The sequence below is a fragment of the Dermacentor andersoni genome, chromosome 7 (genome assembly GCF_023375885.2).
Source record: "Dermacentor andersoni chromosome 7, qqDerAnde1_hic_scaffold, whole genome shotgun sequence".
NCBI lineage: Eukaryota > Metazoa > Arthropoda > Arachnida > Ixodida > Ixodidae > Dermacentor > Dermacentor andersoni.
This window is the reverse complement of record NC_092820.1, coordinates 60,864,043-60,876,353: the sequence shown is the minus strand read 5'-3', so window position 1 is coordinate 60,876,353 and position 12,311 is coordinate 60,864,043. Positions and strand designations below refer to the sequence as shown.

The window sequence follows — 12,311 nt, the reverse complement described above, 5'->3', positions numbered from 1 at the left end:
GTAAAAAGGACCAAGAGCTTTTCAAACACGATATGCCCTCTATCTTTGATTTAATCGACTGTTATTATATCTTCTGTTCCCGAGTGATGCCTTGCGATGCCCTTCTAACTTCATCGCTAGCTATAGAAGGAACCTCTGTATACTGCTGGCGTGGCTGCTCTGGATACTGTACAAGTCAGTATATAATTCTGCTGCTTCTACTATATCATCGAAATTGCTGATGACATGACCCTGCTTATCTTTCCTTGCATACATGTTGCGTTGTCCTATGCGAAGTTTTCATCTCACTGATTTCATGCCGCGGCTGTTCTTTACTGCTTCCTCAATCTTTCCGACGTTGTAATTTCGAATATCCCGTACTTCACTCTTGTGAATCATATTTGACAGTTCAGCGAATTCTATCTGATCTCTTGAGTTAGACACTTTCATGATTTGTCGTTTATTTATCGGTCACTTTATTATTTAAGAGCGCTTACCTACTGGTTGCCTTGGCGCCTTACCTCCCACTTTATTTGCTTCTTCTGAAGACAGTCAAGTTTCGTTCATTACCTCTATGCCATCTTAATCCCTCTGTCCTAACGCTGAATATTTGTTTGCAAGAACCAGCCTGAATTGGTCTGCTTTTACCCTTACTGCACCTAGGTTGGCCTGTTTCTTCTTGACTAATTTTACTATTTCTCTTCATACTAAGGTGAATCCTAGACCTCACTAACCTATGACCACTGCACTTTACCCTACGTGGCACTTCTACATATTGCACTGGCTGGGATTTTCAAGAAACTATGGGATCTATTACATTTCTTGTTTGTCCATTAGGGCTTTTCCAGGTCCACTTCCTGGTGCTAGGCTTCCTGAAGAACGTATTCATTACTTGGAGCTTATTCCTTTCCACGAATTCTAGCGCTCTCCTCTATTGTGCCTAGAATCGATGCAGCAGCTGCCAATTGCTTGTTTACCAGCCTGCTTTTCCCCAGTCTTGGATTGAAGTCGTGTATTACTATAGCATACTGAGTTTGCACTTTTCTCATCGTTAATTCCACATTTTCATAAAACTCTTCTATTTTTTCATCACCGTGACTGGAGGTTGTAGCATAGGCCTCTATTCGCTTTATTCTATACCTCCTATTCAGCTTTATTACGGTTTACTGCCCTTTCATTAATGCTATAGAGTTCATCATTGTTGCCCGCTGTGCCTTTATGGATTAGAGATCCTGCCCCGTATCGTCTCCTATCTAAACGACCTCTGTAGCACAGCACGTGGTCATTAGTGAGCACTGTATAAGCCTCACAAGTTTTTCTAACCTCACTAAAGCCAATGCCGGGCAATGCCTGATAATTTCTCAAAGAGCGCTGCTGAGCTAGCCTCACTCGAGAGGGCTTGCGCGTTGAACGCTGCCAGGTTCAGCTTCCAGTGGCGGCCTGTCGGGTCCAAAGATTCTTAGCACCCTCTGCCGCGTCGCAGGTCTGACCTCCGCCTTGGTCAGATGCTCCGCAGCTGCTGGGACACAGAGGGCCATTTGTTAATTGCATGAGTCATGAGGGATGTAGTGGCCGAATGCTGCACGAGGGAGGCCAATTTCTGTTCTGGTAAGAAAGTGTCCCTGTTGAAGCTTAGTGGGCCTTCCTAACTTTGTTGCACTTGGGTTAGTACAGCCCCACTGGTTCTCGGCAATATCCTTTTCTCGTTGTCAGGAGCCACTCCAAGCCTGTATATGTAGTGGACTAGAGGACTGTAGGAGGATTTGAACGTACGACCTTCAGATTATAAGCCCGGTGTTCAACCTCTGCTCTACGCCAGCGCCTAAAATGATGGTCGCGTGGATATTTAGGCAGCGTTTGTTGTTTTGTCACGTAATTCTGTAGAGAACACAGTTGAAGACCGGTGCATCAGTGGCGGTAATATCAGATGGCTATACGTATACGCTAGTCGTGTTATACGTATATGAATGTGCTTTCATGCTATGAGCTATGTCGGACGGTGGCGTAATTTTCGTGAAACAAAAGTCTGCGGGTGAGGTCGAGAATAACCACTTCTGCGGTAAAAACAAATAACACTGGCTGCATTGCAGATTTGAATTAGTAATGGTGTTTAAATGCAGAAGCTCCAGTCATGCTACAATCGGAACTGCACTGAAGAATAGAATAATATTATTATTTTCGTAATGTGATAGTTATCGGACATCGAAATTTACGGCTGTGATGTCAACTTGGCAATCGCAAAAGTATCCATCGAGCTAGCAGAGGAGCAATGGCGCAGATAGTCTGCGGCAATTCGTAGCTCTCGTATGTGCCGAAGAGAGAGGAAGAGTGCTCGCACTGTTTAGCATTACTAAACACAATGCAATGCGTCCAGCTCCGCAACCAGACGGATATCTGTTAGGAAACAGAGTAAACCAACCGGCCCCCCGAATAACCTGCGCAACTAAACGCCTACCGTACGGCAGTGTAAGACGTTGTTCGCACGCAAGAAACGCTCACTCACAACATTATTTCACTTTCGGTGAGCCCATGAACGCCAGTTGTAGTGCTGGTAAAAAAGAACAGCAACCTTCGTTTTCCAATCGACTACTAAAAAAATAATAAAGCATATCAAAGGAGACGTTCGTTTGCTTGCTGGCCGCAATAAGTTTTATGAAATTGGTTGCCTCTTCAGCAGATTATTAATAACATTTCTGATAGGTTATGCGAACATTCCATCATTTACCGGTTCCACCATTTCCGTGAAAATATTGCACGAATGTCTCCACGAGATGCGTCTAGAATTTTCTGAAAAAGGCGACTATTTCTCTACGTACGAAAATATGAAAGGGAGACGACAAAGAAGAGGAATAAAACAAATCCTTGCTACTGCACTTTATACTGTTCACAGTCGAAGGTAAATCAACTTGTACTACCAGCTGCGCAACCGGTGAAGTATTTAGGCATTATGCGTAAACAAGAGAAGAAAAGTAATGTAAAGCCGAAGGATCGCATCGCCAGACGCACTTATTAAGCACATTTATTGGCCAAAACGCATTTATCATGCAGTAACTGCAGCTTAAACAAACGAGGTGGATTTCCCAATACAAGCTATCTTATTAAAGACGCGCAATGGGTGGATTCTTAAAAGACAGTGAAAAATATCCCCAAAAATTAAGTGCAGTCAGGAATCGCGTATTTAATAAGCCTCTACAAGATAACCTGAAAGAAGTCTGCTCTTCACATGTTTGCTGAATGAGTGCCTTCTTGATAGGAAACAAAATTGCCGGCGTCAGAAAATAAGGCTTCGATCAGAACAGCCACTACAGCAATAACCAAGTATTTCTCGCCAAGCTCGCTTCACAGAAAAGAGCAGGTCCATCAATAAACACACACTATTTGCACGGGTATTTGCTTAGTGAAGGCAAGGGTAATCATACTGCACCCTACATTATGCGAAAGAAATACTCGGAAATTTCGAATGTCAACTCATAGTGAAAAGCAACAACTCATTTATTCATTTTTTTTTCAACTGGATCATTCGCCCACGCTCGTATTTCTCATTGGACTTGCCTTACTAAAATTTTCAGAAGGGCTGGCGGCACCTTGAGGTTCGTATACATTTCAATTATACCTTATGTGAAACGCCAAAGAACAAAAGAGATATTTTTGGTAGTTAAGTAGCGAGAGAAATTGCTCAAACGCAATATTTACATAATTAACAACCTATCAGTTATTCTGGGAGGACTACATTACTACAAATTCTAATTCACATTCCAACAGGCGATTCATGAACGTCCACTCTTAAGCAAAATTGCACCCTTTGGATCCTATCTTGCCACAAAACAATAATCGTAATCTGTCTTGTCTGCATTTCCTTTCTTTAACGCTACCAGCCTGGCACTTCCAAGTCACGAAAGGCATGCGCGTCATCATCATGACAGAGCATCCTCGACAGGAAAGTAGCGGGCGCAGCGTTTTCAAGAAAGGAAACGCAAGCAAGGCAGATGACGATTATTGTTGTGTGGCACGATACAACCGAAAGGGTCTAATATTGCTTAATAGTGTAATGCGTCAACACCCAGGTGACGGTTCAGGTGGCATGAAAACGCTAATGGAAATTACCGTAGTGCTCCAACAGCGCTGCCTGAGTGACGCTTCGGGGGTTCACTGCGGAGAGAGAAAAAAAGGAAATAGGTCAGTATTACAACAAGCCAACAGCTGGACTGTAGATCAAAGCGGAAATAAAAATATAAGAGAAACGGTATAATAGCGAATTTCATGAGTAACTACAATTGGGAATAATCAAACTAAAAACAAAGAACGCATTATTGTAGTTCTAAGCAATGATGATTGCTTTTACTTGGCCGGAAGAATGAATCATGTGGCCAGGGCACATTACTGTTCTCCATTTCGCACTGTCAAATAAATGATACAGAAATTCAAATTAACGTGACGATACATCCGGTTCGTCACGACATGTTGGCTGCTTTTTTTGCATCGGTGTAGTGCCAATGGACTCTCATGCACTGTACTCCCAGTTCAAAAGGTATTTGTTCTACGAAGATGTTGCACATTATGGTAATTTAGGACGAGTTGTTGTCTTAAATTTTTCCTTCGAAGCCGAAATACACGGCAAATGGCAAAAGTGTGCTACTTGAAATAGACAGAGAGGCTTTGCTCTGGGAATCAAATAAATTAGAATTTATTGTTGAGCTAGCTGACTTTCCATAACCCAAAAAAGTAACTTAGCGCAATAGAAACCACAGACATAAGAAAGGTAGACAAAGACAAACGCTTGTCTTTGTGCACCTTTCTTGTGTCTGTGGTTTTAATGGGCTAAGTTTGTTCCGTTAAATAAATTACATATTTGGGTTTAACGTCCCGAATCCATGATATGATTATAAGGCACGCCCGTTGCGTGGTACTCCGTATTAATTTTGACCACTTGGAGTTGCTTAAAGTGCACAGAATGCCCAGCATACGGGCGTCTTTGCATTTCGTCCCCATTGAAATGTGGCCGCCTCTTCCGGGATTTGATCCCGTGGTCTCGTGCTTAGCAGCGTAATGCCATAGCCGCTAAGCCACCACTACGGGTTAACGAATACAATACGCCTAGATGCACAACGAAATGTCGTAGCTGACTGCCATTAACTCATGCCAAAGACATTACTATGATAATTTCGGCATTATTGCATAATGAATCGCTGTCTTGCCCTTGACAAGCGATAACCACGACCACCGAAACGCAGTGATGACGTTTCAGTGCACGCTACCACATATGCATAAATGAGGAGTGGTCAATCCACGAATATCGCCGGAGCCAACGCTTCGGCAAGGGAACTCGTCCCTGCCGAACACGTTCCCTCCCTTGTGGTAACGGTGACTCCCCCCCAGTGACATTTCTTGTTCCACCATGCGCAGCTCGTTACTTCAAGCATCCATCTTCCTGTGAATTTCCGTTTTGTTTGTATATTTACACAACACGCGTTTCTTATAGCTACTCCTCTTTCTACTACTCATTATAAGCAGCAACGGGTTCAACTAACAGCGATGTCGGGGTAAGCTATAAGTATCATTTAACAAGAATGCTCCTCGGAATAGGCGTATAAGCAAGCGTGCGAAAGACGCGCTTGCTCGAATATCTAGGCTTGCGAGAAAATACGTTAATCTGTGTTTAGAAAAAAAGACGGCGCTATACGGTTGTCGACAGAAAGGCTGTTCCTGAGGTCTCGATCCCGGATGACAACATAGTTTGAGCAACAACGTACAAAACCTCCGTAATACAACGGAAATGCGGTGAAAAAAAACGATGCTTTGTTGAAGTTTAATCCCCTGGTTCTTCGGGAGGAAACCCACGAAGGAGAGAGGAAGATAGGCGTAGGCGCATCTCAAATGAAATGTCTCTAAACTCTCGAAGCGGTTCATGCCACCAGCCACTGTTCTAGTGGTGACAACCACCTATAGTTATTCAAGTTGGTGCTCATTCGATGAAACTCTGACAACGAACTTGGTGAAAAATTTTAACGTCTATGGCACGGACCACCACGTGGTGGCAGAGAATGAGGGCAGTGATGGGTGAGTAGGTTAGCATAGTGGTAATACCAGGAGGGGTTCGCGCGATCAAGGGTCGTATTCTCAGGCGATCATTTTTGGAGGTAGGTCTCGCTACTACGAAATTTCGCGTGACTCGCTACCGGACGCGTCCGCGTATGCGGGCGACAGCGTCACCCGCGCTCTGCGACCCTCGCACTGTTCGCACTGCGCCAAGATGCGCTCTAGGCTGTATACTTCGACAGGTAGAGCGCCGAGTCTCCTAAAGTGATCGCCCGGGAAAACCGCCCCAGAGTGCTCACGGTCATGGGCAAACAGATTGGTTCTAGCCTCCTCCATACCGCGACAGAACAGCTGTAAGAGGGAATCAACCGCCTGGCTGCACACTTTTAAGGACGAGCGGGCAGGCGTGAGCTTCCGTGAGACGTCGAGACGTCGAAAAGCATCGATAAATACAATGTTTACGGTGATAAGTGTTCACTCAGTAGAAACATGAGCAACGTGCCGAGGTTGAGAGACCGCGACGATGAAACACGTAGGTGAAAGACAGGATACAGAACCAGAAAAGTACGCGGCTGGAGCACGTTGGTCGCGAGCGCGTGGATTCTGCGTTTAGTATTGACGCACTAAGAGGGGCTGTTCGGTGGCTGGATTTGTATTTATATGACACACCAGACAGCTGAGACTTGGATCATCTTCACCGACACAAGGGCGCCCCTTCAGTTTTTGAAGTCGTGCTACGCACACAAGAACGACTCGTCATGGGCATATCAGACGCCTATGCATTAAAGCCTGCGAACTGCATCACAGCGTTGTGCTGGAGTGGTTACCAGCCAACTTCGGAATGCAAGGCAACGTCCAGGCTGACCGTGGTTGCAAAGCTGGACGCGGCACTTTGAGAGAACCGGTGCAGATACCTTCCTCGAGAAAAGGCGCGGGGAAACTGGTATCTGCACACGCTTGGCGTTTCCAGCGATCCCTCTGGACAGATGCAAACCGTCAGATGGACCCCCATACAAAATTGATCCATCGTGTGACTTTTACGTGCCGCGATGCCTCAGTAGACAAGACCACACACGCCTACATTACATCAGACTCAACGTGACCTACACTAGCTACCTCAACTGCAAGATTCGACTGACGGACTTGCCAATGCAGTATGTATATAACGCCCCTGAAGACTTGCAACATATTTTGTGCGGCTGCTGCCGCTTGGCGTTAGAGAGACAGTCTTTGAAGGTGGCACACCGGCAACGGGACTCGAGATTGGAACTGCAGCACGTTCTCGACCCATGGCAAAGCACCGTGCAGCTGCGCATTACGCGCCACGAAAGCGCTGTTTGCGTTCTTGTGGGCCACGGACCTTAACTAAACATTGTAAAAATCTCTACAGTGTGTATGAGTATGTGTGACTGTACGTGCTGTTAAGTGTTTATCACTTTTTATATCATAACCGTCACACAACAGATAGAGTAGCATTTGAGGCAAACAGCCAGGCTAAAATCTCCAGCATATCATTGAAGCTTCTAACTTCTAACTTCAGCTTAAATGTATTCTTGAGCTGTATACTTATGACAAGGACGGGAACAATGGTGCGCAAACTCACAACTGCTTTATTCATGTCTTGTGACGTGTCATATAGAGGTTAAGTATAGGCGAATGGAATGGGAAAGGCGGGAAAAACAGGGAATAAAGCAACAAAACAATGCAAGGAAACCAAGATAAACCGCAAGAGCTGATGCCTCAGTGGGCCAGTTATACATAGTTTTGATTAGAGGCGATGTAGGAATGCGATTTCTGCTTGCGTGAAATGTAATGAGGGAGCGCTGATACATTCGTCTTTTTCAGAGATAATGAGATATGTCTCTTTGATCTCTCTGATATCATTGTTACCACCACGAGCAAGCAACTGAGTTTCACAGAAAACTGGTGCACATGAGCATCGCTTGCAGTGTGCCGCAAGATGGCCTGCTCCCTGCAGTTGTTGGCATTGTACGAGTTGTAGTCGGGCATATAAAAATGTGGTAGTGGCGCCCATGCCATCGCCCAACTCACCCACCCTTGGGACGTGGCTGAAGGGACAAACTTGCTCTCATCGAGAACTAGGAGTATGGGATTCATTTACAATATCTACATGAAGACAGGAGAATGTTAGATTTCATCGGGCTAGCGTGACTGAAAAAAAAAGCACATCGAGCAGCCGAAAACGGCTGCTTAAAAACCCTATATCATCTTTAGATCCCTAGGTGAGGGAAAACTGCCGTCCAACCATCGTCCAGTCGGACCGTCCAAAGTCGTCGTAGCCAACCCGCCTTTGAGATCGAGAGATCACACACTCATTCCCGCGCTTTTCTTTCCCTGAACACACCAAGCGGAGAGGATCCTCGTAGACAAGGGTTGTCACGCCTGAGTCAAGCTGGCGCCTCTTGATTCCAGAGCTGACTCCACAGTTATTCACCGCGTTTGTCAAGCGAATGTAACGATTACTGGGACCCGTGATAAAGCGACGTAAAACACCCTTTTCCAGGAGTTCTCTTGCTCCAATTAGACCGTGAAGGCGACAGCGAGCCAACTAACAATACTCGGTGCATCAGACGTGGCTAGCCTTGCTGTCGCCGTTGGGCTGTTCTAAGGTGGCTTGGCTCTCTGCGCATTGTTGGTTTCACGCAGCGATTCGTCGCAGCGGGCTGGGAGAGGTTCGAAGGACACTACCCCCGCAGGCCGATCGTAACAGCATTTGTGTCGGTGTTCGCAGAGGCGTTCGTTCGTGCAGCGTCCTGTCTAAAAGATGTACTGTTTGCCGCAAGGTAGGGGGATGCGACACAAGACGTTTTCGGCAACATGTTCCCGTCCTCGTAATTAAGAACACAGCGCGAAAAATAATTATAAACAGCCACCAACTAGCCCAATTCATTGCTTTGTTGTGCTTAATGTAGTTTCAAACAAAATGTTCTTGTTTTTTTTAGGAGAAATGTCCATGTGCTGGACCCGCATCGCACGACTGGCTAGAGTAATTGCAAATGAAAGAGCACTTCCACCAGTGCATCAGAGATAGCTTCGAAGGAGGCAATTAAGCTGAATTTCAGGCCAAATAGGAACTTGGCAATATAAATCGTTCCAACTACTTCTTTCAGAAAACCCAAGAGGGCTTCTGGTACTCCTTTGACAGCCGATAACGCAACCGCACTACTAAATATGACTGAATGAGACTGGAACATTCTACGTAATAGAAAGGAATGGATGCCCCGAAAATAGTGCTAGTCCACGAGTGCTGCATTGTATACAGCCCTTGGGTAGTGACAAGCCTCTATAATTGCTATTTAACCTGTGTGTCATATTCAAATTTTAATGTTATTTTTAATTTCGAAAAGCTAAAAGAAGCCTACAGATCGTCACTACGATCAGCTGTCTGCGCAGGCGGACACCATATGTAAGAGAAACCAAATCCATCCATTCACTAAGAAACGAATCACAATAAACACCCTCTTAGTTACAAACTTTACGGCACGTGTTTATATTAGAAAGTCAAAGGGAATCAACATGAAAGTCTAGCCAGAATTTTCCGCATTTCAAAGTGATCATGTAGGTCGAAATAACCGGCATCAAATCGTTCGTTAAATTTGCCTGATTACACACGCCGGCACCGCGAAACACGACTCCGTCCAACCCCTGTGTGACGGAAAAGCGTAGCCTGATATGATGCTGTCGTCACGCTTCCTATAATTCCCATGAGCTGATCCTGATTAGCGGTTTGCGCCAGGAGCTTTATTTTGCACCGCTCTGCTACGTCAGAGGGAAGTTACACCGCAAGCTGCGCTTCGAGGTTCCACGTACGTAATCACGTACATCGAACGGATAATTTGACGCTAGTAATATTGGTGTATACATGGCCATTTTGAAATGTGGGAACATGGAACTAAACTGTTATGACGACTCTTCTCAACTTCCAATATGAACACGTGCCGTAAAGATTCTAAGAAGTTAATTACTGTAATTAGTTTATTTGTTAATTGGTTGTTTTGATTTGTCTTGTAAATGACGTCCGCCACACGTTATGACGTTATATTTGTAAATGTTCTAGGCTTCTTATTTTTTAAAATAAAGGAATGTTCGAAGAACAAGGAACAAACAAGCTATATAATTAGTACGGAACACAGCCGACGCCCACCGTTCGTAGGGAATCTCAACCTAAGGTGAAACGGGGGGCCGTGAGAAGTGAATGAGAACCAATAGGACCAAGTGCTGTTTCTCTCAACAGGTTCATGACTAATTAGCTTGTGAGTGATAACCAGTGAGTGCATAGCATACATTAGCGAATGCACGCTGCTTAAAATAATGAGTGGTTAAGCAACAAGCATTCTACAACCTTTACTCTGATGCTTTTAAGATTGCTATCGACTCTATGTAATAGGTGATTTGTACAGCGGTAGGACCGTGGCAGGACATCATGCTGTAAGAGTTTTTTTAATAACATACTTTACATTGCCTAATAATTTGTACTCAATTTGTTATTTCTGTTTAGCTTGTTCTATATTTAGATCTTAGAATCGCCCCGCTTTTTCTTAGTTGCAGCTGTACATATATTGTAATAATTTCTCGTTTTTCCTGCTCATTATATTTATTGTATCAACTGTATTTTTTTTTCAATTTTGGTCTGCAATATGCCCCTCCCCTCTGTAATGTGCAAACCCTGAGGGTAAAATAAATAAACAAACAAATGAATAAATAAATAAAATTGACTTGTGGGGATCGAGCGACCAGACGGAAGTATGAACTTTCTTTCTGACCGCGAGAACTTCCTGAAGCTTCACGGTTTGAATTAATTGCTGTCTTTTCTTTTGCAATTGCGTACAGCGCGGCCGGCTTAAATGCCACACTTCATTACACCCGCAATGCTCTCATATCGTGTAGGGATCTGGCCAAATGAAGCTGTCTAAATAGTAATGCAATGAAGCTGCTCAAATGATTTCAGCAAGATGTAACCAGTGAAAATAAAATCAAGTCACTGAGGGGCACACGTACGTTTGTACCACGGTGCGTCGTAACAAATCGTCCACATGCCATAGGAGCAGCCAGGCGCCAGCAGCGACTTCAGCACTGCACTGTATCTGGAGAAAAAGGATGGAACAACCATATACTCCCACCATCAACATTCCTGTTAATTCAAATGAAGGCAATTTCTCAATCTCTGGCATTTGCATAAACCTGATTCCCCTGAATTCGTGCGTTGATTGAGGCTATGCTTGAGAGGAAACGCGTCTCTTTTTCATTGGAGCGATTGCCTACGTCCGGCGTTTGTAACGCCTTAAGACCACTCTCCGCTCGTTTACCGGCTCAACGTACAAGCTAACTGGAATCAATCAATAAAAGACGATTAAGGCATCAGTATGTCTCGCTCCGCACCCTGTAAGAGTTCATACCCATATGACGAATCACACATACTTATCCTCAAAGCAATATTTTGCTTAGTTTCTAGCGACACGGCGGCGATTTTCGACGGTCTACACGTGGAAAACGCTTCGGCATAGCCTAGATTTCTTTACACATTTTTTCGGTGCAGCTATGCAGTTCGCACTAAAGTTACCCTAAGAGCTGTTGCTCTGATGAAGCACCAAATAAGGTGGGGATGCACTAGCCAAGAGTCCTCGTAAAAAATGAATATCGCTCGATCTGTTTAGCCGTTGATCATTATTTTCCTGACTTCTTTCTATCACTTGACACAAACCAAACTATTACTTTAACTTCCCGCAACGTATATATATATATATATATATATATATATATATATATGTATATATGTGTATATATATATATATATATATATATATATATATATATATATATATATATATATATATATATATATATATATATATATATATACATTCGTTTAAAAGCAGGAGTTGAAAAGCCACATGGATGTCCCTAAGGTGAATGATTTCCCTAATGTGATACCCGCTAAAGCTGGGCCAAATATTATTAGGAGATATATTTCACTCTCTCGACAGGTATGTGAGTCGCCCTCAAGCTTACCTGCAAGGTTTCGTCAGAAGCATGGAACTGTCTTATGAAATCTACGTGTTTAGAAGCCGTCATGGCGCTTGCAATGGCGTAGCTACTGATTCCACCTGATGTCAGTTTACATCTTCGCTACTCTATGCGGAAAACATATGATGAGTGTGCCACAACATATTCACTCTGGGATAAGTGTTATAACAAATAAAGCTATTGCAAGAGGTCCTTCTACATTACATGAAGGCTTCCGAACAAATAGTGATGGCTTTTGAGTTAGCGCTGGT

At 44.1% G+C, this 12,311-nt stretch overlaps 1 protein-coding gene across 1 annotated transcript in view; it reads right to left on the bottom strand.

The window, feature by feature from the left end:
- LOC126534408 (probable thiopurine S-methyltransferase) overlaps positions 1–12,311 on the bottom strand; it is a 49,457-nt gene that overhangs the window by 3,024 nt on the left and 34,122 nt on the right. The window contains exons 6-7 of the mRNA XM_050181692.3: positions 11,035–11,120; positions 4,084–4,128 (exon numbers count right to left, since the gene is read on the bottom strand). Of these exons, the coding sequence (XP_050037649.2) occupies positions 4,084–4,128; positions 11,035–11,120 (131 nt within the window). The remainder of the gene's footprint in view (positions 1–4,083; positions 4,129–11,034; positions 11,121–12,311) is intronic.